General features: G+C 33.7%; 1 protein-coding gene across 1 annotated transcript in view; it reads right to left on the bottom strand.

The window, feature by feature from the left end:
* Window positions 1-854: 854 nt before the first annotated feature.
* Window positions 855-25,132, bottom strand: part of PCLO (piccolo presynaptic cytomatrix protein) — a 384,092-nt gene continuing 359,814 nt past the window's right edge. The window contains exons 23-25 of the mRNA XM_036863834.1: window positions 5,919-6,053; window positions 5,364-5,509; window positions 855-3,412 (exon numbers count right to left, since the gene is read on the bottom strand). Of these exons, the coding sequence (XP_036719729.1) occupies window positions 3,272-3,412; window positions 5,364-5,509; window positions 5,919-6,053 (422 nt within the window). The 3' untranslated portion in view covers window positions 855-3,271. The remainder of the gene's footprint in view (window positions 3,413-5,363; window positions 5,510-5,918; window positions 6,054-25,132) is intronic.

Raw genomic sequence — 25,132 nt, 5'->3', positions numbered from 1 at the left:
AAGACAATCACTACCCCTTAGTCTTGGATACTCTTCCTTTAAACTGAAGTGATAAAGAGTTCAGAGTCACCAAAAATCTCCTTAACCTTAAGTAAAACAGGGAAACACCAACTTCTTGCTCTTAGTGTTGTCTGTGTCTGTCACGACCATTCTAGATATCCCTGTCTTTTGTAAAAATTCACTCTGTGCTTTTGCTTCACAGCTAAAGGTTTCTTGAGGACCGAATTTTAAACCAAGAAGCAACTTCCGTCTCTGATGACTCAATGAAGTTGTGGGGAAAATTAAGATGCTTTTCAAGGTATAAGTGCTATAGTCAGACAAATCACGTGTTATTTAGAGATTACAAACTTTGTCTCTATTAGGATAAAAAAAGCTAATTCTGGTAAAATAAATGAAATAAAAAGTGGAAAATCATGTGCTGTGATATATACAAAAAGTAAAAAGTAAAAAACACCAGGAGCCCTATTTGCAATTAAAAAAGAAATAGTTTTGTTGTAAGAAGGGTAATCAATATCTTTCAGAAGAAATGCATTTGTAGAAGGATCGGTGTTGCATAGAATAATTCCAGTACAACCTAGGTGTTTGGTCAGCTGCAAACTTGGCACACTTATGCTCTCTGAAAGGGGATGCTGGTGCACAAAAAGAAGTCACTTAACTCTCTGGATTGGCCTGGCCCCATCACCAGTTGTTGGAACAGAGGGGCACCTGTAATGGAAAGACTCCTACTTTTTCAGGTCAAATAGTACCAAGGTATGACCTTTGTTTTGGTGGCACCTCCTTTTGTGTATCCTAAAAGAAACTGCAACTGGAATGAAGTAAACTAACTGGTCATAAACCTCTCATGCACACTTCTGGATGTAAGTGACTGCAGAAGAGGACCCACAGGAGCCAGAGTTTCCTTTTAAGGACAAACAGCAGAGCCTTTTTATGTCAGAAAGAGATCTTCCTGAACCCTTCCCTTCCCCAGTTATGAGTGATGATTATAAGCTTCCTAAAGTGCTAAATTCTGCTGGAAATATCCATGGCAACCATCAGCAGATCTAGTTGTCTCTAAAAATAAAATCCTAGCAATATCAAATCCTTAGCGATCCCCTGGCTGCTCGTTCATTTTACAGCAATATCAATGATAAATGACATTGCATTTTCGGGGGAGAGGGTCTTAAAAATTAGAGGGAAGAAAAGTGACTTGTCTTTCTTAGATTGGAAAGGAGTGAATTTGTATTTCTTTATGAATATAATAAAGATATATAACCTGGTATTTATTAGAAATTATTTTTTAATGTCTTAAATTTAATCAATTCCTCTCAGATTTCAAGTATGTTTTTCTTTAAAAATGAGAAGATTCAATATATGAGCAATATATTTGGAGATGATTTCTCTAATCCCACTAAAACCTCACCTTTGAATAAAGAATCGGCTCTTAAACTCAGAATTCACAGAGAAGCAATTTAATTAATTTATTTTTGTGGATACGGGAATAGGGTAAGATCGGCATAATTTATTTAATTTATGATAACCCGATTTGCAAATCAGTTTCATTGAATTTTCTCCCTTTTTTAGGTTAAACGAAAGTTTATATTTTAAAGAAAAAATTAGCTTTGGAGCCAATATACTGCTTTCATCCATGTCAGTGCTTGCTATTGGTTTGGAAGATGCTTTTTCACATATAAAAATTGGGAAATAAAAAACTGCATAATACTTATTCCTCACTTATGTGTATAAAACTATATTTGGAAATGTGCTTTCATCTTCTCTCATAGATCACTTAGTTTGATCATCCCAACATCCCATTAGGAAGGCTAGGAATATATAATTATATTTTCCCACAAATAAGAAAACCGAGGAAAATTGAGTTTAAGTGACATGTGCAAGGTGACACAGTTAGTCAGTGGCAGAACCAAGACCAGAAGCCAGGCTTTTAATCCTAGCCGAGTGCGTCTCCTGTAAGTCCACGTTACCTCCTTTGTTCACGTTGTTGTTTGATGGGGAAGAGGATGCTTCATTTTAATGACTTAGACGTTGGTCCTTTTAATCCATATTATTAAAATAGCTCAAAGGATATTTTCACCTTAATATAATGTTGATTTTTCACATATTTTCCCAACATTGATGAACTTGATCAATGTGATACTGTCACTAAAGTAGGAAAATAGAGCACTAAAGAGAACTTGAATTTAGGGTCAGGGTTTTCATTTTACAACAAGTTAATGTATTAAGGGGAAAAAAGACCATTGTGGAAGAGCAGGAAATGACACCAATTTAATCAATGTCACAGATTAATACGATTTGTTTGCCAGAGGAAGAATTTTCTCTCTGTCCGTATATCATTCAAGAGAAAGAAAATATATGGGATAATACATTTATTTGCAATTCCACAAAGAACAAGTTATCATGCTTCCTAGAACATACCAATTTAATCTAGGTCCTTTGCTATGTAGACTGAAAATGTCTTGGATTAAGGGTAAATTATGGAGTTTTTGATGTTTCATCCAATAGTTTGTGGGGCAATATTCTTTTTTGTTAGCCAGTCATGGCTTTATTTCTAGATAAATGTAATTTCATTTCTACTTAGTATTGTCTTAACTATACTTTATTTCAAGTTTTACTAATGTGCTTTTACAACATGAATTCTAAAACTGGTGGTGTTCACCCTTGTAACATTTAGACACAGAGAAAACCTGTACAATATGATCTAAAAGCTATAATTTCTACATCCCTGCGTTCCCTTTTCCCTGTAAACACAAGCTCCTTACTTCTAGTCTGGACACATATTGTAGGTGTATCCTATGTCAGAATCTCAAAACAGTTAGTTGTCTGAGAAGATAAGATGAAGAAGAGACTTTTGAAAACCGAGATTTGTTCCATTAGTTTTTTCCTTTCAACCAAGTTCTTTTGCATAAAGGATTACTTTTGCCTGCGTTAGAAAACATTTTAATCTTTGAGTCTCAGCCTTTAGATAGCTGTAGCTCAACTCTACTCAAAAATTTCTGCATTAAGTAAACAAAATTTCTCTCACTGCTTTTCTTGACAGCCACAAGAAATCCAAGGTTTCAGAACATTTTTTCTTGTCTTCAATATATGAACTTTTCCATTTGACTTTTTTTTCTATGTTCCACAACAATACATTTGCAAGCCTTTGAGTATGTTTTTGCCTTTTGTTCCTCTTCTCATGGTTACCCCTGAAAGCATAGCTTAGAACAATTGTATTCGACTATAGTCTTGATTTAAGACTGTTTAAAGCACTTTCTATACCCTGAGCAGACACATTTCTTCAGTGGGTTTGAGTAGGACTGACCAAAAGTTTGTGCCAGTTGACTATTCTTTTTCTGAGATCCACTTTGTCAAGCCAGATACAGGCTTCGCCAATCAAGGTCTTTTTCATAAACTTCCCTCCATTGGAAAAAAGTAAAATCTAGAAAAAATAGCCAAAATTATATATATTTGTGTGTATATTTTCAACCTCTTTTATGGACATTTGCTCATCAAAGAAGTAACAGAGACAAGAAAGGGTGAGGGTGAGAGAAGTAGCAGGCATACTTGTAGGAGAACTAATAACTAACATGTCCTCAAAAGATTTGCATAATATTAATTAATTTACCTCAACATTTCCCAAAGGCAAAGACATATCCTGAAGCACAGGGGAATTCTAGATAATATTAGCTAGCTAGATAAACCTAGCTAATTCTGACTAGGTTTGTGATTAAACTGATTGAAAGTTTCAAAAAAGAAATTTGCTAGGTGCATGTTTTATTACTTAATGAAATATTAACTCAAATACAGAATTATTTGAGTGGTGAGTACATAAATACGAGTTTACAAGGCGGATAGAACATAACACTGACTTTAAATGCCATTTAACTTACTGGGAATTTTATTATAGGAAGCATTTCCAAAGTGGCTTCTTGTCATAGGTAGAGCTTACACTAGTTGAAATTCCATGGGATCTCATACTCAAGAAATTTTTTTCTTTTAGGGATCAGTTGAAAGAAAGGTAGAGAAACTGAGATGGAAATAACCATTACTCCTTGACAATTCTTCTCTCACGCTCTCTCTTTCTTTTTGGAATCTCCTTCAGATAATTCATCTTTATTCCTGACTAAAATTTACTGTTACATTTCTGACTTCAAAATCTACTTTTCTGTCTCTTTTAGCCTCTGGTTTGGAGATTTCAAATGGCACATTATATGTTTTATTGGACCCTGCCTTCCTATCAAGTTTATCACATTTCAGACAAACTCATGTTCTTTCTCCCTATCCATCCCTTCTGTAACTACTCAATCTCTGTGACTGACACCTTTGTTCACACAGATTTCAGAGTATCCTTTAATTTTTTTATTCCCTTCAACTCTAATATCAGTTAATTATCTCAGTGCAGTTTTTGCTTTGCAATATCTCTTATATACGTCTCTAGTACAGGCCTCTAAGTGCCAGTACCATGGTCTTCTCTTCCCACATTTTTTCAGCTCTTCCCTCCCTCCTCCTTTGTTCTCTTTCATTCCATGTCTCTGTATCTACTAAAGATATACTATGTACAAGCATTGTGCTAGGCTACAAAACAAAGAGCAATGAAAATCAAGCCTTGCACTAGAGAAGCTGAGAGTACAGAAGCAGTGAGAGGTAAGTACACAAATTGTTGTACAAGACTGGGATTAATGGCCTAATGAGATAAGCAAAACATTATGTGAATAAGGTGTGATAAATTACACCCAGGGTCATTATTAAAGAGCTGAGTTTACATTGAAAGATATGGAAAATTGTGATAGATGGAGAGAGATGGAGAAGGGAGTATTGAAGGAGAGGGAAAATATGAGCAAAGAATTAGAGGTTTAACCTGACTTCAAGATTCTGGTGTGAATGGGGTCAAGAGTGAGTGGAAATGTCTACAAGGAGATGAAATTAAGTCAATACAATCAGAACTCACCTTAGAGGACTCTGAATGAGTCAGGATAATGATGAATCATTGGAGGGTTTCAATGTAACCTAGCCAGTGTTTTTAAAAGATACCTCTGCCAGCAGTGTGATAAAATGAATTAAAGGGTAAGATATTGATGGCAAGTAGGCCAGGTATACTGCTGAGATGATTTGCATAACAAAGATGAGGACCTAAAGAGGATTAGTGTGGCAGTGAGCATGGAAAAAAATCTATGTAAAATAAACTAAGTAGGTAGAAGAGAGGCAACTTGGTAGCTAAATGGATGGGATGAGTGGGTTGGGGAATTTTAAAGGGCCCCTGGGAAGTTACCTCTAAAAATTAACTTGTAAAATATCACATAGTATATGATTGGCATTTAAATATTGAATAATTAAATGGGAAATAAATACAGTATAAATGAAAATCTAAAAATCGGAACTGTATGAGTTACCTGAAGAGAATGTCCAGCAGGACTTAGGCTGAATCTAAAAGTTTCATTGAATGAAGGCTCTCGATCATGTCTACATACTCTTGTTTTTTTCTTGATCACCTTTTTTTGGGTAGAAATGTTCATCACATATATTTTCACATATAAATCTGAAAATAAGAATTCAGCTTGGTAAGTGTCCATTAATAATACAATTTTCTATTGAAAGAGTTATAATCGTATACGGAGAGTTCTCCTACATTTTACACAAAGCCAGTAGCCTGTGAACAATTTGTTTCAGACAACATAATTAAAATATACACCAATTTTCTTAGCAACTTAAATGTTTTCTTGTTGTATAATAAATACATCACTCTACATTTGTGTTGAAAAAAATCTAATTTTTAACTAGTAAAATATCAACTTGCTCTATATAAGAGAAATTCATTCTTATTTCATATTTTTCAGATATATTTGGTACACAGCCCAAATTTTAATTAGCATTTTCTAGGCTATTTAGGACACACTCCTAAAGAGTTCCTAGATACATTATATTGCTCATTACATAAAATTAGATACCTGGTAAGTGATCAGGAGATTTAAATTTGTAGGTGATATTTCTGCACTGGAGGATTTCAACTATGAGTTGTTCCCCATCTGTCTTCATTTCTTTCTTCAGTGCAATCTTGATTTCTCCCATTACCTGAGTTTTAACTGGAACAATTTAATTTAAAAGTTAAGGAATATGTCATGCCATTAATTAAATGGTTAGTTCAATAATTTACTCATATTTTCATTTATTGAGTGTTTATCAAGTGCTAAACACCTTATCGCATCCTGTGGATACACAGATGAATAAAATACAGCCCCAGCCCTTAAAGAGAGGAAGGTATCATGGAGAGACTGGTAAATTGTACGCTTACAATAAAGTATGTTAAGTATAATGATAAGCAAGTAACAAGAGGGGTATGGAAGAAATGCAAGTAGGTAACTATTACTCAACTGTAGATTTTTAGGCCAAAAGAGGTAATAGATGAGACTACAGGGGACTACAGGAAGACAGTCATACATAGAAATAATAGAATTCTAATATAATATAATATATAGGAGGTATTAAGTCAAGTGAAATGCAAGAAGTTGTTTGCCGACAATTGCTCACTACTTACCAGGCTTGCAAAAGAACGCTTGCTAACACAACTAAATGTCGTTGTATATTATATCTACTTCCATTCTATTTTTCTTGTAAAAGAAGTAGGCAACAAGAGTATATGGTAATAACATTACCCAAGGGAAAATATGAGTGATTGAAATGAATTTAATGTATTTCTGTCTAGTGTTTATCTTGGATCTTTACATTACTGAAGAAGCTATTCACACTAGGTCAAATTCTTTATTGATTCATCCTTTTCTCTATCGATGCATATATTTATCCACTTATCATTCACCAACAAATATTTTATTTTCCACCCTACTCTGTGATAAGCACTCTGTTAGGAAGAATGGATACAATCATAAGCCAATATACGCATGCTTATTGGTCTTATGGTTTTTCTGTCTATTGGGAAGAAATCCATCAATGAAATATTTTCGTCAATAAGTGTACAATTAGAAGGAGAGGAAAGGTTCTGAAGTACAAGAGCATGGTTACAAGAAAGCCTAGGAAAGGGCTTCATGAGCTGAAACCAGCAGAATAAGAAAGAATTAACTAGGTGACATGGACGGGGAAGAACATTATAAAGAGAAGGAACAGTGTGTACACAGAAGGCAACATCATGGGACTGAGGAACTAAATAAATATTCGTGTGATTATAAGATATTGTTAAGTGGTACTATGTTAAGAATTTGGGTTTTACCTTTAGAACAATAGGAATCTATTAAAGGTCTTTAACATGGATATAGATCATTTGTTCTCAAACGTTTCCGTCTCAGGATTTCTTTATACTCTTAAAAAAAATAGTGGTACTCAAAGAACATTAAAATTTCTAATTAAAAAGTAAAATTGGATATTTAAAAGTTTATTTATTGATTCAGTTAAAATGACATTAATATACCTATAAATAAGTATTTTAATGAAAAATAACTGTATTTTCCAAAGCAACAAAAAATAGTGAGGAGTGACATTTTATATTTTTCAAATTTCATTAGTGCTTGGTTTAATAGAGGACAGCTGGATTCTCATACCTGTTTCTACATTAAATCCAGTTCAATATGCTGTTTTATTTGAAATATATGACAGGCTCACACAGATATATATATATAGTTGGAAAAGGAAGGAGTATTTTAATATCCTTTCAGACAACTGTGGACAATCTTTGATACTACATTAACACTTGAAAAGTGGTAGTTTCTTTAAGATTAGTGTAAATGTGAAATCTGAAACTGTATCAATGAACCTTTGGACTGTTACTTTAAAAAACAATTGTCTATCTTGCACCTTGAATGGACCAGTTAACTATGCCTGAATTGGTAACATCCTATATTGTTCGTTTTGGAAAATACGGGTTTACTGAGTTATGCAGATCTTCAAAACATTGGTATAATTCATACGATATTAAAGGCACATTTGCTAATATCACCATCAATATCATCAAAAAAGTCTGACTATGGAAAAGCTGACAAGCTCAGGGAGGCAGGTATAAGTTTTGGAAAATTTTATTTTTACTTAAAAGTTGATTTTTATTATTGACAACAACTACTGTCAATTGTTTTTCTTAAAGTGAAAAACTCACTTTGTTAAATTTTGAGAAAATGGCAGCTGAATACAGTCAGCCTTCTGCACCCATGGCTCCTGCATCCATGGATCCAACCCACCGAAGATCAAAATATCAAAAAAATTTTTTTCCAGAAAGTTCAAAAAAGCGAAACTTGAATTTGCCACATGCAGGCAACTATTTACATAACATTTACATTGTATTAGGTATTATAAGTAATCTAGAGATGATTTAAAGTATATGGGAGGATGTGCATAGGTTATATGCAAATGCTACATCATTTTATATAAGGGACTTTAGTGTAAGCAGATTTTGGTATTTGTGGAGGTTGGGGAGGCTCCTGGAAACAATCTCCCATGGATACCAAGGGCTAACTCTACCAAAGTTTGAATAAGCAGAGTTTATCTGTCAGTTGTCTTTCCAGTAAAAATGATATTTCTTGTAAAAAAAAGGCTGGCTCAGCTTGCAACTCAAAAAAATTGCACTAACATGTTTTCTCAAGTCAACCTTCATATTTTGGTATGCAGCAGAAGTGTTCTATGTGTAGTTCCCATTTTATCACACAGAATATTCTAGAACATAGACTATTAGTAACACATGTACTTAAGGGTCTAGGTTTAATAACAAGAATTTTAATTTCTTTATCAAGGATATTGTTAAGTGAAACAGGCAAGTTTTTCATACAAGTGCATGGTGGTAAAAAATAAATACAGCCACTATTAGTACAATTTGGTGCTGCTGCCCTGATTTATGCTAAGTCACCAGCAGTTTTCTGCAGCATTGCTTTTGCATTATCAATGTAAATGTCAACACGGTAAAATGGTAAATAATATCTTAGTATATTTAAAAAATAATTTTGACCTGGATGCACTTCAACAGTCTTGGGGACCCACGGGGATTTCTGAACCATGCTTTGAGAATGACTGTTAAAGAATATAGTTGAGTAATCTCCAAGAGGAAATTAAAGTAACAAAAGCATCATGTACAAAATCTATTAGATTGTAGTTATTTAATCATTTCGATTTAGTTTTATCACACTTTTGGATATGGGTTTTTAGAACATACTTCTTCCCTGCATTAATTTTTGCTTTAATTAACTTATATTTTCATGTCTAGCTGTACCCTGACATGTGGGAAAATATCTACCAATACCATACTTCGGCCTGCTCTCTTCCTTCTTTCAAAACACTAAGTTCCCCAAATAGGCAAAGTTGCCCTCCATGTGTTTTATAAAGTGAAACACAGATCTTCTAGACATAGTTAAATCGTGATAATTCAGCAGCCAATGATCATAGATACTTCACAGTAGCTGGGTGTTAGCTTTACCCTTGAGAAATTCAAGAAAATAAAGTGCAAGCCAAGGATATTTTATACAGCTAAAGTGTCTTTCAAGCAGCAAGCCTATAAGTTTAAGCATAAGGAACTCAAGAATACCATAGAAAAGTTCATTCTCAAGAAATATATAAGAGGATGAATTTCATCACATCAAAGAGATAACTAGAGAGACTTCAGCCAAAGGAGTGATGGTGAATATTTAATATATTTAATTGTAGAACTGAGACTAAAATAAGAGTGAGAATATAGATGGGTAGAAGGGCAGCACATAATTGTCATGTATTCTGATAGAGTATAAAGGATGAAACTGAAAGAGATGGATGACAAAGGGAGAGAAAGGGACAAGTAGAATGAGATTGTTGATTTTTGAATAGGTAAATGGTAGGTGACAAGTTATACTATTTAAAATTGACAAGACAGATGGTAAATGGTGAGTAAGAAGAGCAAACATAATAAACGTATAAAAAAAGACAATCATTGGAACAAAGATACAAAGCTTTCTTAATTACAAAAGAAATTTAAAAAAATTAAAGACACCAAACGGAGAAAGAAACACAACAAATCTAACATCATATACACAATAGTTATAAAACAAAATGCAGAGTTGTGATCAAACATATCTGTCATATCAATAAACATGAACAGGTTCAGTGAGCATATTTTTAAAAAGCTATTCAGATTAGCCCATAAAGCAAAGCTTACAAGCTATGCTATGCTAAAACTTAGTTTTGTTTCAAATAGTCACAAATACATAAATTGTAAGCATGCCAGATGTATGGAAACAATAAGAGAGTAGGGGTTGCTATCTTACTGTGAGGCTAAATAGAAATCAGTTTGAAATGTAGTAAACAAGACAAAAAAAAGGACATTTTATAAAGTTAAACATCCATAAATCATAATGAAGACAAAACAATTATGAATATCTATGCACCACTAAAATATGTTTTGAAACTAGAAAATAAGGTGTAAAGATATAGGAGATGAAAGCCAGAATAAAGAGAATAATAATAAAATACTTTAACACAGTATTTTCAGTACAAGACAGGTGAAGTAGACTAAAATATGTAAAGACAGAGTATTGAGACACCATAACCAATACAGCAGATCTCAGGATGTATATATTAAACACTACACCCTGATAAGACAGAAAATATCTTTTCCTCAATTAAATATGGAACATGGATCATATTGACTGATTATGTATTGACTTACAAAGTAGACAACGGTAAGTTCTATAAAATGAAGCTAATACATTGTCTGATAACACACACACACACACACACACACAAAGGCTTTAACGAAACAATTCTTGGCTGAACAGCAAAATACAATGAAAAAATACAGAAGTTCTGAAGAACAATGATAATGAAAACACTATCAGAATCGATGAGAATTAAAATAATGATCAGAGGAAAATCACCAGTCTTAAACACCTATATCATTTAAAGCAGTGATCAGAAGAAAGTGCATATATGCATTAATATTCCATCAACAAAATTTTAAAAAATACAATTGATTTAAACTTCCAATTCCAAAAGCTAGAAAAAGAACAACAAAGTAATATAAAAGAAAGTACAAGAAAATAAATAATAAAAATATACACAGAAATTAATGAGGCAGAGTATAGAAAAAATAGAAAAATAGTAGATAAAATTAATGAACTAAAATTCTGGTACTTTGACTAGCATCAATAAAATAGAAAAACCAATAATGAATTTAGTCAATAATATGTGGACTTAATATTATGATTTACAAATGGCATGTGGTCTTTTAACTATGACACTACTCTCCTCTCAGTGATTTGGTGTAAACATTTTAGTGTCCTGAATATACCCTAATACTATCAGCTCACATTCTGTTTACACATTCTTGACAGGCCACAACAGCAAATATGTCTAATATATTTCTTTGAACTTGTGAGGGACCATCTAGCTCAGGTTACTGAACTATTTTAAATAAGTGTAAACAAGCCCATTCAAATCAATCTGTTTTATTTTAAAGAACTTTGCAAGAAAATGAAGAATCTTCAATATAAAAATGAGAAAACAAGACAGATCTTAGAATCTCCTTTCTTTAATACCTAGAAAAACTAGGGGAAAAAGTAAAATTTAGGAAAGTATTAGCCAGTAGCAACTAACCAAAGAATAGTCTCCTGCCAGAAAATGCTGAGTGGTGTGTAGGAATGGAAAGGCAGATTCTGGGAAGGCTCAGCTTAGCAGCATCCCCAACCATACCACGTATCACAAAATTTTGCCAGGAAAAGAGAGATGAATTGCCAAAACCCTGAGAATTATCACCAAGTCCCCAGCACAGAGAAGTGGATGAACAATGAGCTTAGGCAGCCCCAGAAAAGTCATACTAAACCCTTGAGAGTGGCAGCTTTGGCTCATCGCTAGGAAGATCTGAGGGTTTCACTGAAAATAGGAAAAACAACCAGTGCTCCCCATTTACTGGGGATCCAAGGTTAAGGAGGAGAAAAATCCAAAGCTGAGAGAGTCTTTTCATTGGAGTAAGACATACCTGGGCTTGGTTGAGTGAATGCTGGCAAAACAAAAGCAAAAACAAAACCAAAAAACATTTAAATCAAATCTCAAGAGAGAGCAAAACGTAGTCAATCAGGGCAGCAAATCTATCTGTGAAACAGCTCTATTTCTTTCCTCCAAAGGCATAGAAAATTGGATAGAACTACTACTGCTCCATCTCTCAAACAGTAACTGGGATGGAGGGGAAAAAACAGTATTCTAACTGATAAGGAGGGAGTCAAGGAAAATACTCCCACTATTTGGAGCCAATAGGAGTTGTGGACAGAATTGATCACACCACTGAACATGATGAAATGAAACAATTTTTTTCTGGGAAAAATTCACTGTTATAGGTCATATTCCTCTAAAACTCCAACATGCCAAGCATATAAAATTTATTGTTGCTGTTTACCACTTTCTCACTTCAGAAGAAAGGTAGAATTAAACACTTGCTAACTGAAGTTCTCAAAGCATCACATTGCCTATTTTTTTCTTGGAAGGTTAAATTCACATGCTTCACAGTGTTATATTTGTGAAGTTCTTGTTAAGTTTGTCCTACTCCAGATTGTTCTTTATTGTTTCTACTAAAGGAGGAGAGGAACATACCTACTGAGGTGGTCTCAAAGGACGCTTGCATTAATTATGAGTTGTCACTATCAATCGTGCTTGCCCTTTCACTGGTTCAGAATACCTTTGTCATTGGAAACAGATGCATATGGATGGTGACAAAAACCTCTGTTTTCACTCTCTCCACAGGGTGAGGGAGAGTGGTGGGTGGGGGGTCAGCAACTACAGATCTGCTTGGGCCTCTGAACTGAAGAAGACAATGCACACATAGAGGCCATGTGTGGGTGTTTTGTCATTGTGATTGGAGTAGAGAGTAAATGGGCAGTAAAAATTGCTTTGACCAGCCTCCAAGTCTCTTGGTGTCCCAAAATTTATGTTTTGGTTGTATTAAAAGAAGAAAAATTAATCCTACTCTAGAGAAGATATTTATCTTACAACATGATACATAGCTATGATTAAGAGTAGAAAGAAGACTGTATTTTCTCCATTGTATATTCTTGTCCCTTTGTCCAAGATTAATTGACTGTAGGTGTGTGGGTTTATTGCTAGGCTCTCTATTCTGTTGCATTGATCCATATGTCTGTTTCTGTGCCAGAACCATGCTGTTTTGATTACTGTAACTTTGTAGTATTGTCTGAAGTCTGGGAGGGTTATGCCTCCATCTTTGTTCTTTTTCCTCAGGATTGCTTTGGAATTCTGGGGGTTTTATGGTTCCATGTAAATTTTAGGATTATTTGCTCTAGTTCTGTGAAAAGTGTCATGGGTAATTTGATAGGGATAGCATTAAATCTGTAGATTGCTTTGGGTAGTATTGCCATTTTAACAATATTAATTCTTCCAATCCAAGAGCATGGGATATTTTCCCATTTCTTTAACTCATCTTCAATTTCCTTTATTAACGTTTCATAGTTCTCAGCATGTAAGTCTTTCGCCTCCTTGGTCAGGTTTATTCCTAAGCATTTTTTTTTTTTTGGATGCAATTTTATTTTATAATTTTTTATTTTTATTTATTTTATTTTTGGCTGTGTTGGGTCTTCGTTGCTGCGTGCGGTTTTCTCTAGTTGCGGCGAGCAGGGGCTACTCTTCGTTGTGGTGCACAAGCTTCTCATTGCGTTGGCTTCTCTTGTTGTGGAGCACAGGCTCTAGGTGCGCGGGCTTCAGTAGTTGTGGCACGTGGGCTCAGTAGTTGTGGTGCACGGGCTTAGTTGCTCCACGGCATGTGGGATCTTCCCGGATTAGGGCTGGAACATTAGCAGGAGGATTCTTAACTACTGCGCCACCAGGGAAGTCCTTGATGCAATTTTAAAAGGGAGTGTTTTCTTACTTTCTCTTTCTGATATTTCGTTGTTAGTGTAAAGAAATGCAACAGATTTCTGTATGTTAATCTTGTATCCTGCTACCTTGCTGAATTCATTTATCAGTTCTAGTAGTTTTTGTGTGGAGTGGTGTAGGGAAAGCTGGATAGCCGCATGTAAATCAATGAAGTTAGAACACACCCTCACACCATACACAAAAATAAACTCAAAATGGCTTAAACACTTAAATGTAAGACATGACACCATAAAACTCCTACAAGGGAACATAGGCAGAACATTCTCTGACATAAATAATACCAATGTTTTCTTAGGTCAGTCTCCCAAGGCAAGAGAAATAAAAGTAAAAATAAGCAAATGGGACCTAATCAAACTTACCAGCTTTTGCACAGCAAAGGAAACCAGAAACAAAATGAAAAGGCAACCTATGGACTGGGAGAAAATATTTGCAAACAACGTGACCCACATGGGCTTAACTTCCAAAATATACAAACAACTCATACAACTCAGTAACAACAACAACAAAACATCCCAGTCGAAAAATGGGCAGAAGACCTAAGTAGACATTTCTCCAAAGAAGACATACAGATGGCCAATAGGCACATGAGAAGATGCTCAACATCACTAATTATTCGAGAAATGCAAATCAAAACTATAACAGTCAGAATGGCCATCATTAAAAAGTTTACAAATAACAAATGCTGGAGAGTGTGTGAAGAAAAGGGAACCTTCTTACACTGTTGGTTGGAGTGTAAATTGGTGCAGCCACTATGGAAAACAGTACGGAAGTTCCTCAAAAAACTAAAAATAGAGTTGCCACATGATCCAGCAATACCATTCCTGGGCATATATCTGGACAAAACTATAATTCAAAAAGATACATACACCCCAATGTTCATAGCAGCACTATTTACAATAGCAAAGACATGGAAACAACTTAAATGTCCATCAACAGAAAAATAAAGATGTGATCAATATATGTATATATAATGGAATACTACTCAGCCATAAAAAAGAATGAAATAATGACATTTGCAGCAACATGGATGGACCTAGGGATTATACTAAATGAAGTAAGTCAGAAAGAGAGACAAATACCATATGATATCACTTATATGTGGAATCTAAAATATGACACAAATGAACTTATTTATGAAACAGAAACAGACTCACAGACATAGAGAAGAGACTTTTGGTTGCCAGGGGGGTGGGGGGTGGGAGAGGGGTGCAAACTATTATATATATAAAGGATAAACAATAAGGTCCTACTGTATAGCACAAGGAACTATATTCAATATCCTGTAGTAAACCATAATGGAAAAGAATATCAAAAAGAATATATGTATGTACAAATATATACATATATATATATATGTATAAATGAATCACTTTTCTGTACACCAGAAACTAACACAGCATTGTATATCAACTATACTTCAATTAAAAAAAAAAAGAATAGAAAGAAGAAGAGGAAGAGATGACGGATATATAGAGGGCATAGTTCAAAAATGAGATGACAAAATAATAGGTGGGGTGAAAATGGGGATAACAGAGCTAAAACACAAATAATCCCATTTGAAAGCTGTTAATGAATTAGAAACATCCTGGGAACAAAATTAAATAAGATAGAAATCAGTATTATTGACATAGAGGGAAGAAGGCTTAGGATGATACAGAGAGAAAAATAAAGAAGTTACAGAAAAATGACAGATATATTAGAACTGAAAAATATGATCCAATATATCTTATTGCTCAGAAATAGTAAATTCAAGAGAATAGAAAATAACATCTATTTAAAATATAAAGATATTTCTCTGAAATAACAGAAGAGTGAATCTCTGGACCAAAAGATCATCCTATACTCATTGAAGTGATAAGTTGGTACACTGATATATCCAGCTTAAGCTACTTCAAGGATACAGAAAACATCCTTTAAAAATCCAGGGGAAAAAAAATAAGTCCTCTGAAAGAGTACATTTGTGTATAAAAGAAACAGCCTTCCTAAAATATATAAAAGACTATGACAAGGACATAGAGGCTATAGTAATGAGGGAAAGAAAAAGAGAGGAGAGAGAGGGGGAGAGAGGGAGGGAAGAAGGAATGAAGGGAAAATCTGAAGATGAAATCCAGGCCACCAATAAAACAATGGAAGAGGAAAGTGGAAGAAAGTGGAAGAGTGTTGATTTCCTTTAAGTGGAGAGTTAATCAATAAAATTTAAATTTGAAATAGAGTATTAAAAAACATAATTACTCAATCTCTTAATATTTTCAATTTTGTTTCTTAAACTTAGTGAGCTCTTTCATAAACTATGGCTAAAATATTTATTGAAATATTTTACATGACTAAAATAGTTATTGAAATTAAGTTATTCCTTTATTTCTACAATGTTATATTCTTTTTTGTTAAATTTAAAAACAATATAATTATTTTTTGACAAAGAACAGGACTAATTTAATTCCATTTTAACAAAATTGTGTGTGTCCCTCTCTTTAGCTAGCTGAAGTGCTCCAAGTAAGTAGAACTGTAAAACTGGCTTACTTTTATCTTGCACAGCTTTCTTTTTTCACACTCTCCAGTGCTTTATTCTCCTTTAAGATATGCAGTGTTCTTTCCACTTTATTTTCTTAAAAAAGAGTTTACATATGTTTTATCTTTGAAAAACTGTGTATGTTGTATCTGTAAGCAACATTTATACACATACCTATATCTATATCTCCAACTACTTTATACTTTTAGTAAAGTATATTTTAAGAAAAAATTGCAATTAACAGAACACAATCATTATTTCACAAGAAATAAAGTTGGTAAAATCCCCATTTTACAGATGAGAAAATAGTGACTTGCATGTTTTAAGTAACTTGCCAAATTGTTAAGCGTCCTAGGCAGAACTTTACTCTAGATCTTCTGATTTTAAGCATAGGGCTCTGTTCTCTCATGAACACCTTATATTTTCTTATGAATAATATTTGTAGAACACTGGCTCATTCATGGAAATATTCATTTAAAAATATTTTAAAAAAATATTATCAGAATGAAAGGATTTTTCAGGGGCTATTTTGCTATTTTATTTTACCCAAACACAGGACTTTAGAAAGCAGGGAAGCATAGCAAACAATTATTTTAGTTGGTTAAACAATAGCTAGAAGTTATCGTCTACCTTTATACACTACACCGATTATACAGGATATTTATATTAAAGAACAAAAAACAGCAATACTTTCTGAAATATTTGTAATTATATGAGAGTCTATACGGAATTGACTTAGACACACAAAGTAAAAGAAGTGTCTATTGATTAAGAAAATGTTTCTTTTTTATTTGCATTATTGGTATTTTTAACACTTAACTGGATGGAGTACAAATTGAGGTTTACGTTTTCCCAAAATTGTAAGCATTATATTGCAACTTGAGCAGCTTTTGCCAATGCAAGACCATTTCCAACAAAAATCTCTTTAGAGGCAATGTTTAATGAGCTGGAAGTGAATAAAATGTGGAAAAGTAAAGAAGCAAAGAATGTTACTTTGTAAAAGGAAAGTCTGTGTAAGGAAAAAAACAGCGAATAAAATTCTCAACACTTAGATTTCTTTGCATTTGCAAATTTTCGTTAATAAATACTACATAGCAATGTTGCAGGTCACTGGTGCTAGCTAATACAGTCTGAACTGGTTTTAGGTAAGATGCATATTTAGCTCTGACAGTATATCACCTCATAATTTGTTAACTAGCTCCTATCACTCATTCCAAGTCTAAGAAAAGTCCAATATAGAATTAAGATGGATTTTAAAAACCAGGAATTCTGGCTTTTAGCCCTGTGAGATGGCAGGCCTGTCATTAAATATCTCTGTTTTGTATTTCCTCATATTGTAAAGTGAAAATATGTAATAAGATTATTTATAGACCATTTATAATATCTTTCAACTTTACAGAATAATAAATTTTTAGACATTTTCTGATATTATCTAAATATTATTTAGTCCTGACCCTCTACTAAGCATCTTCTATCCTAGATAATTTTGTCTGTTTACTCAGGGATTCTAAACCTTCTCATTATAGAAAGTCTTAATAATGTGCTAATACCTATTAATAGCCAAAGTAGTGATGTATATTTCCTCATGTATAATTGTATTTTCCTTCATTTCAATTATTTTTACTCTATCAGTTTTAGTCTAAGGGATGATCCTCTAAAAAAAAGCTAGCACAACAATGGCAAATTGTTAGCGGAATGCCTAAAATGGTAATTATTCAATAAGCATTAATTCTTTTTTATGTCTCAACATTTGATGCAATGGAAGATCAGTTCTAGAAGTAATTGACAGTTTACACCTAGCAAGCGTATCTATACCATTAGGTCAATTGCTCAATCTATTCAAAGTAAACAAATAAAACAAAAAATATGTCTTGATATATCCATATAAATCAAGACTTTTTAAATGGAAATTTCTTTAATAAAAGGTCTTCTTCTACTTCACTGAGCCTTTTAGAGAAAAGAAGTGAGCTAACTATAGTTTGTTCTATTCAACAGTCTCTCTATAATTTGCAAACATGTGTATCAACCTTACCCTACAGCCTATAATAAATTTTACCTTCCATGCTGAAATTCTCTCTCTCTCTTCCAAAAGTTCAAAGTGGTACTCACTAATTTGATGGTGGTACTCAATAATTATCTAAAATTGGTACTTCCTTTGTCTTTACACCATGTCCTTGAGTAGCAGGGAAAGCTACTAGATCTTTAACTAGTCTGGTAATCTTATTTGTATTGAATTTCATCTCCTAGTATATTGTTGTTTTCTAGCAGCTGTATTCAAGTCATTGATATGTTTTAAACTTAGTTCTCAGAAACATGTTTTCTGGACAAAGGTTCTTACCTGTATAGAACACTTTATATGCAGGACTGAATAGAAGGAGTGAAGAATTAGTTTTTAAAGGTTTATCCTAGTAATTTAATGTTCGAAAGGAGGAAGCAAAAATGAAACTAATTTCTTCATTCTATATTGTATTAAATTCTATTCCAAGTACTCTCACTGTAAGATCTCCTGAAGTTGACTCTCCATAAATCAGCTTGCTCATACAATGAGAATGACACCATGCAGCCAACTCCATTATCTGACTTCTTTGCTACCTTTGTGTATAACAGATGACTGTAAATGCTTGGGTCCAGCACTTTTTACTAAAACATACCATTAATAAAGTGTTAGAGAATTCCCAAGACAGGATTTGTGAAATGCTCTGTGATTAGATATAAATAATTCCTTTATAGGCAATTCAATATATTTGTTTCAAAAAAAATGAATCCTCATCCCAAATATATTTCACAAAATATAATTTTCTACTCTCTAACAGTTTAAGTATATATTCATCTGTAACCAAGTGAATAAGTATTACTATAATATTATAGATAAAGAATACAGATTAAATAAATTTTAAAATAACATATGTATAGCACAGAGAACTGTATTTAATATCCTATGGTAAACCATAATGGAAAAGAATATATAAAAAAAGAAAGTGTATATGTATACACATTATAACTGAGTTATATATATATATATGTATAACTGAGTTACTTTGCTGTACAGCAGAAATTAACACATGGCAAATAAACAATACTTCAATTAAAAAACAAACAAAAAAATAAAATAACATGTAAACGTCAGTCATATCATCTCAATTTTTCCTAAACTATTTGAAATAGACAGAGGTATGACTAACTTCACTTTCAAGAAAACAGACTCTAAAGTTCAGGTTGATTAATCTGCCAAAAGTCACATAGCTAGATTAGATGCTTCCAGCAAGACACCCCAAGGTTATTGCCAAAATTTTGATTACCTATTATGTAAAAGTGATTATGTGCCAAATTCATGTATATGCTTGTGAGCATGCCTATGTTGGGGGGAGGAAATTTCAGGTTTTGTGGGGAAGTTGTGCTGGAAAGACCAGGTACAGACAGGAGCAAATGCTCACCCATTTCCTTTCTAAAGCATTAGTTTGTGATCATATACTTCTTGATTTGCTGCATGTAGGGAATTACAATATACTCGAATGGTATCCACAATGCATTCAATTTCTTAAACAACTCTCCTATACCAGGTACATTATGTATGTAGACTACTACAGCCTTTAAAGGGTAAAGACTGTTCCTTATTTATCCTGGTCTTTTTAGCCCACAGAAAAGACACCTAGAATATATTAGATGTTTAATGAATGAATCTGTAAAACTTTCTCTAATATTTACAGCAAACCTACAAATTAGGTATCGTTTTCATTTAGCTCTTAAGAAAGTGATTGATAAGGCTTGAATTAAAAGCCCATGCTCTTCCCATTAAACTAAGCTGAGGCCATAGATCTGGAGATATTTTGGAATCTTTTTTCAAACCTATGGTTTTCACCCCAAATAAATGCTTTTTGTCAGCTAATTAATTGCATTCTCTGTTTACGGGCATATACAAGCCTCTGTTATTCAAAGCCACGGGGAGCCAAAGGAGGAGGCATTTTGCTATGTTTTCATTAAGTTTTTTTTGCAAGGCAAAAGAGTTCTGTACGCTTTCATTAAGGCCCTTATTTGAAATAACCCAGATTCAAGGAGATATTTTACACAATAAGGCAGGCATTTGGGTCTAATATGATCTAAGAGTTTTGTGAAAGTAGGCCAGGCCTGAACATTCTCTCTGTCTTCTTACATAAAGAAAGCCTTTCTTTCTGAGACAAAACCAGAAAGAACATCATTTTAGAAGGAAAAAAATAGATTTTTCTGATTGATCTTCAGTGTTTTTGGCATTTTTTGTCCTTTTGGTACATGATTCTTAGCATTCATTTTGCTGTGACTGAAAATAACCGGAGCTCTTTAAAAAAAAACTTTTAATTAAAGCCTCCCATCCATTATCTTGTATGAGACCTAAAAAAAAAAAACACCAAAAACCCAAAAATCTTCACACACACACAAAAAAAATCCACTGTTAGAGAATAAAAAATGAAAACCTAAAAGGACATTACATTTTAAATATTTGCAGTTATGAAATACCCCTCAGATGTGTCAGGAAAACAAATCCTAAAATGAGTGAAATCAGAGAGCTGGTATGATATAACAAGAGGGCATTAATGTTCTTTTCCAGAGAAGCGTCAAGTTTAAGGAGACAAGGCTAGCTTCCTGAGTTCACAAGGCATTGACTAGACCTCCCATCTAAACTTCTTGACCTTTGATCTAAAATCAGGAAAATTACCTACCCAGGAGAAGTGATGGGTCTACACATATTCTCTTTTTACAGAGAAACCTTAGCATCGTCATGTAATGATTTTAGAAAATAAAATCAGGTAATAGTATAATGTTAGGGAAACTAGAAGTTCTTGTGAAGAAAAAAAAAGTTTGTCTCTGCAAGAGTGAAGCTACCGATCCACTGTAGAATAATCCCCAGTTTCTCACAGGAGCGGATGGTGATCAGGCAGTCAGGTAACCTCTGAATAAACCTGAGAAAACCACCTGAATGAGGGTTAAATAGATTATGAGAGTCATATGTTTCCATTGGCCCACTAGGTTACTTACATCATTTTGCTTTCTTTGTGCTTAGATTAATTCTACCACTCTTAACATACAGTACTTTTGATCCTCCTCTCAGTTTTAACCAATTCTCCAGGTTTTCACTTACTACTAATGCAATATTTGTTCCATTCTATAAAACCATTCCTCAATTCCTCAATACAATTTTTGCAGCAATCACTTTGTCTTCCTTGTCCTTAACTGCCATGCTAAACAAAAGAGCGCACTATAATTCTACCTCAGTTTTGTATTCTCAGCCCACTTGGACTGTGTGTGTATATATTTGCCACTCCAGTTCCCCTCTTCATCAGTCTTACCTGCTTTGCCCCAAGAAGAACACTCGCTTGCACTTCATCACCTGGGTGTCCTTACCTTATATGACTTCTGTGAGGTTTTAGAAATGAAGAGCCAGCAGGAGATGTGAGGGTAGGAGGAGAGAGGCTGGGCTATTTTTTGCCTTCTTTGACTCCATCCTCTCTGTCAGCTACTTTTGCAGTGGTTGTGCCTCGGTACAAAGGCTACCACTCCTGTCTGCGATCTCCTGTACCGTGGCTGTATATCTTGCTGGGTTCTGGCAATAGCTTCCTTCCCCATGCTTCATTAGACCCAGGGTGGGAATGGCTTTTTGTTGTGGCTGGTCCTTAATACGCATCACCTTTCCTTGTTAGTTCCTTTAACCTTCCCCACCTTGTAAATGGTCATTAAATTCTTTTAAACTACCCCTTTGAATGTGTTACCTGCTTCCCACTAGGGCTTCGCGGGACATCCCCTGTTGCATATAAAGTCAGACAGTAATCCAGGGTTTGTTTTGTTTTGTTTGTTTGCTTTTTCTCTATAGGGAGACATTCTCCCAATTCCATCTATGAAACGGTCCCCTTTGATTTGTGGTGCCACTTTGAGTTCCCATATATTCCTGGGTCTATCTCTATGCTTTGTATTCTATGTCATTGTTCCTTTCATCTTGCACAAGTACCAGACTCTTTTGTCTTTATGTTTTAACACCTTGCAGGGTAACCTCACCCTTGTTTCAGTCAGGATAGATTAGATTCTGCTGTAGTAAGAAACACTACCAAAAGAGATTATCATACTAAGTGAAGTAAGTCCGAGGAAGACAAATATCACATAATATCACTTACATGTGGAATCTAAAAAAAAAAAATGATACAAATGAACTTATTTACAAAACAGAAAAAAACTCACAGACATAGAAAACAAACTTATGGTTACCAAAGAGGAAAGGGGTGGGGGAAGGGATAAATTAGGAGTTTGGGATTAACAGATACACACTACTATATATAAAATAGATAACCAACAAGGATGTACTGTATAGCACAGGGAACTATATTCAATATCTTGTGATAACCTATAATGGAAAAGAATCTGAAAAAGCATATATATATGTTCATATATTCAATTTGCTGTACACCTGAAACTAAAACACTGTAAATCAACAATACGTCAATAAAAAAAGTTAAGTTAAAAAAACTGAAAGATTTTATTCTCTCTCACTGTACACATCCAATAAAGGTTGGCAGGGTCTCTGCTCTTTTTAGTCACACCATCTCAGGCTGATGGGGAGTCACAATTTTCCCCCTTGCTGACTGCCATGTCTGGAGGAAAAGAGAACTCTACAAGTCTCACACCAGCAGTGAAATGATCAGTCCAAAAATGGCACACATATTGACCATCCATGACTCATTGGCTAGAACCAGTCAAAGGGCCAACTGTGCCACAAAGGAGCCAAACAGTCTGGGAGTCAGAGAAACAGAAATAATTAGTGAGCAACACTAATGAACACCATAAATTTCTTTGCTCCTTTTCAAAATTGACTTGGATGTTGAAAGTTCTCTATTATTTCATATGAATGTTCGAATAATTATATTGAGTTCCTCGAAAATATCTAGCTGGTAATTTAATCAGAATTTTATTAGATTTATATTTTTATATTTAAATTGTTTCACTACAAAGCACGGAATGATTCTACATTTATTCAGATTTCCTTTTATGCCCTTTAATAGAGTCCAAATGTTGTCATGGATATCTTGGTTATTTTACAAGTTAAACCTAAGATACTGTTTAGTTTTGATATTATGAGTGATATTATTATTTTTGTTGCTTTGTTGCTATTGTGTATTTATGATTAATTATTGGTGATCTAGAGTAATTCTTATTAGTTCTAACACTTATCTGTTGATTCCATCAGATTTTCTGCATACATATTCAAATTGTATACAAATAATTTATTTTATTCTTTCCCTTCCAATCACTGTACCTCTTACTCCATTTTCTTTCCCTATATATTAACCGAGACCAATGCTATGTTAAATATTAATAGTAGACATCCTTGTCAATCCTGATCTTAAAAGGCATGTGCCAAAATTTCACCTATAAGTAAAATAATTTTTAATATACTCTTTACAAAATTAAGGAAAGGCCTTACCTTTCTTAATTTGCTAGGAACTGTCATCAAAAACAGATGTTTAATGTAAATCAAATGATTTTTCTTCATCCATATAGTTTAATTTATTATATTAGTGAATATATTAAAATTATGTATCAATCTGTCATAAATATAGTTTTCTAATTTACATTATTATAAACAAAGCTAAAATAAACTTTTTTTTTTTTAATTTTTTTATAGACTTTTACTTTTTTTTTTTTAAAGTATTTATTTATTTATTTATGGCTGTGTTGGGTCTTCGTTTCTGTGCGAGGGCTTTCTCTAGTTGTGGCAAGCGGGGGCCACTCTTCATCGCGGTGCGCGGGCCTCTCACAATCGCTGCCCCTCTTGTTGCGGAGCACAGGCTCCAGAGGCGCAGGCTCAGCAGTTGTGGATCACGGGCCCAGCTGCTCCGTGGCACGTGGGATCTTCCCAGACCAGGGCTCGAACCCGTGTCCCCTGCATTGGCAGGCAAACTCTCAACCACTGCGCCACCAGGGAAGCCCTAAAATAAACATTTTTTACACAACTCTTCCCACATGGATAAAAGAATTTAGCTAGGATATAGTAGAATATTTAGGATATGTTGGAATCATTAGCCAATGATTATTCAAACATGATGCAAATTTTCAAATTTAGTTGTTACTGTCAAATTAGTCTCAAAACTGTTTATACTAACATTTTATGTACTGCTTTTCTATCAGCAGTATAATAATTTTGTCACACTTCTGCAAATCCTGAATTTTTTTAAGGAGTTTTAGACAAATAATATATATATATACACATATGCACACATACTGAATCTTGATCCATTTCTTTTATATGCATAACAAATATCTACTTTCAGTCTTCATATTGTTTTTGTTTATGTTGTAATTTTTTGAACAAAAGTTTTATTTTAATTGTAATGTGGTCAAATTTGTTAGTCTTTTACACTACAGTTTTGGTTTTGTGTTTAAATAGTTTTGTTGTTTTGTTTGTTTTTTAACAGTTCTTTCATATTTTGCCATTAGGAAGAAAGTCTCTATTTTCTTCTAAAAGTTTTTCACTTTAGATACTCAAACCATCCTCAGTTACTCTTTATTGCTTTTTTACAGTGTGAGGTAGTAGGAATTTATTTTTCTTTGCAGGCAGCCAAATTTCCTTTAATCATTTCTTTATCTGCAATGCAATTTTTGTTATAAATTAAGGTTTCATATACATGAAAATATTTTCTGGTCCATCTGCTCTGTTTCATTGTTCTACTAGATAATACATGTGCTGTACCACAGCATTTTGTATACTATAACCCTAATTAATCTTGGTAACTAGGAATAACCCTACTTTATCATTTTTATTCAAAATTTCTTAGCCTTTACTTCCTTTATATAAAT

This window comes from Balaenoptera musculus, chromosome 9 (genome assembly GCF_009873245.2).
Source record: "Balaenoptera musculus isolate JJ_BM4_2016_0621 chromosome 9, mBalMus1.pri.v3, whole genome shotgun sequence".
NCBI lineage: Eukaryota > Metazoa > Chordata > Mammalia > Artiodactyla > Balaenopteridae > Balaenoptera > Balaenoptera musculus.
The sequence above is the reverse complement of the archived record's forward strand: the minus strand, read 5'-3'. Positions and strand labels throughout refer to the sequence as shown.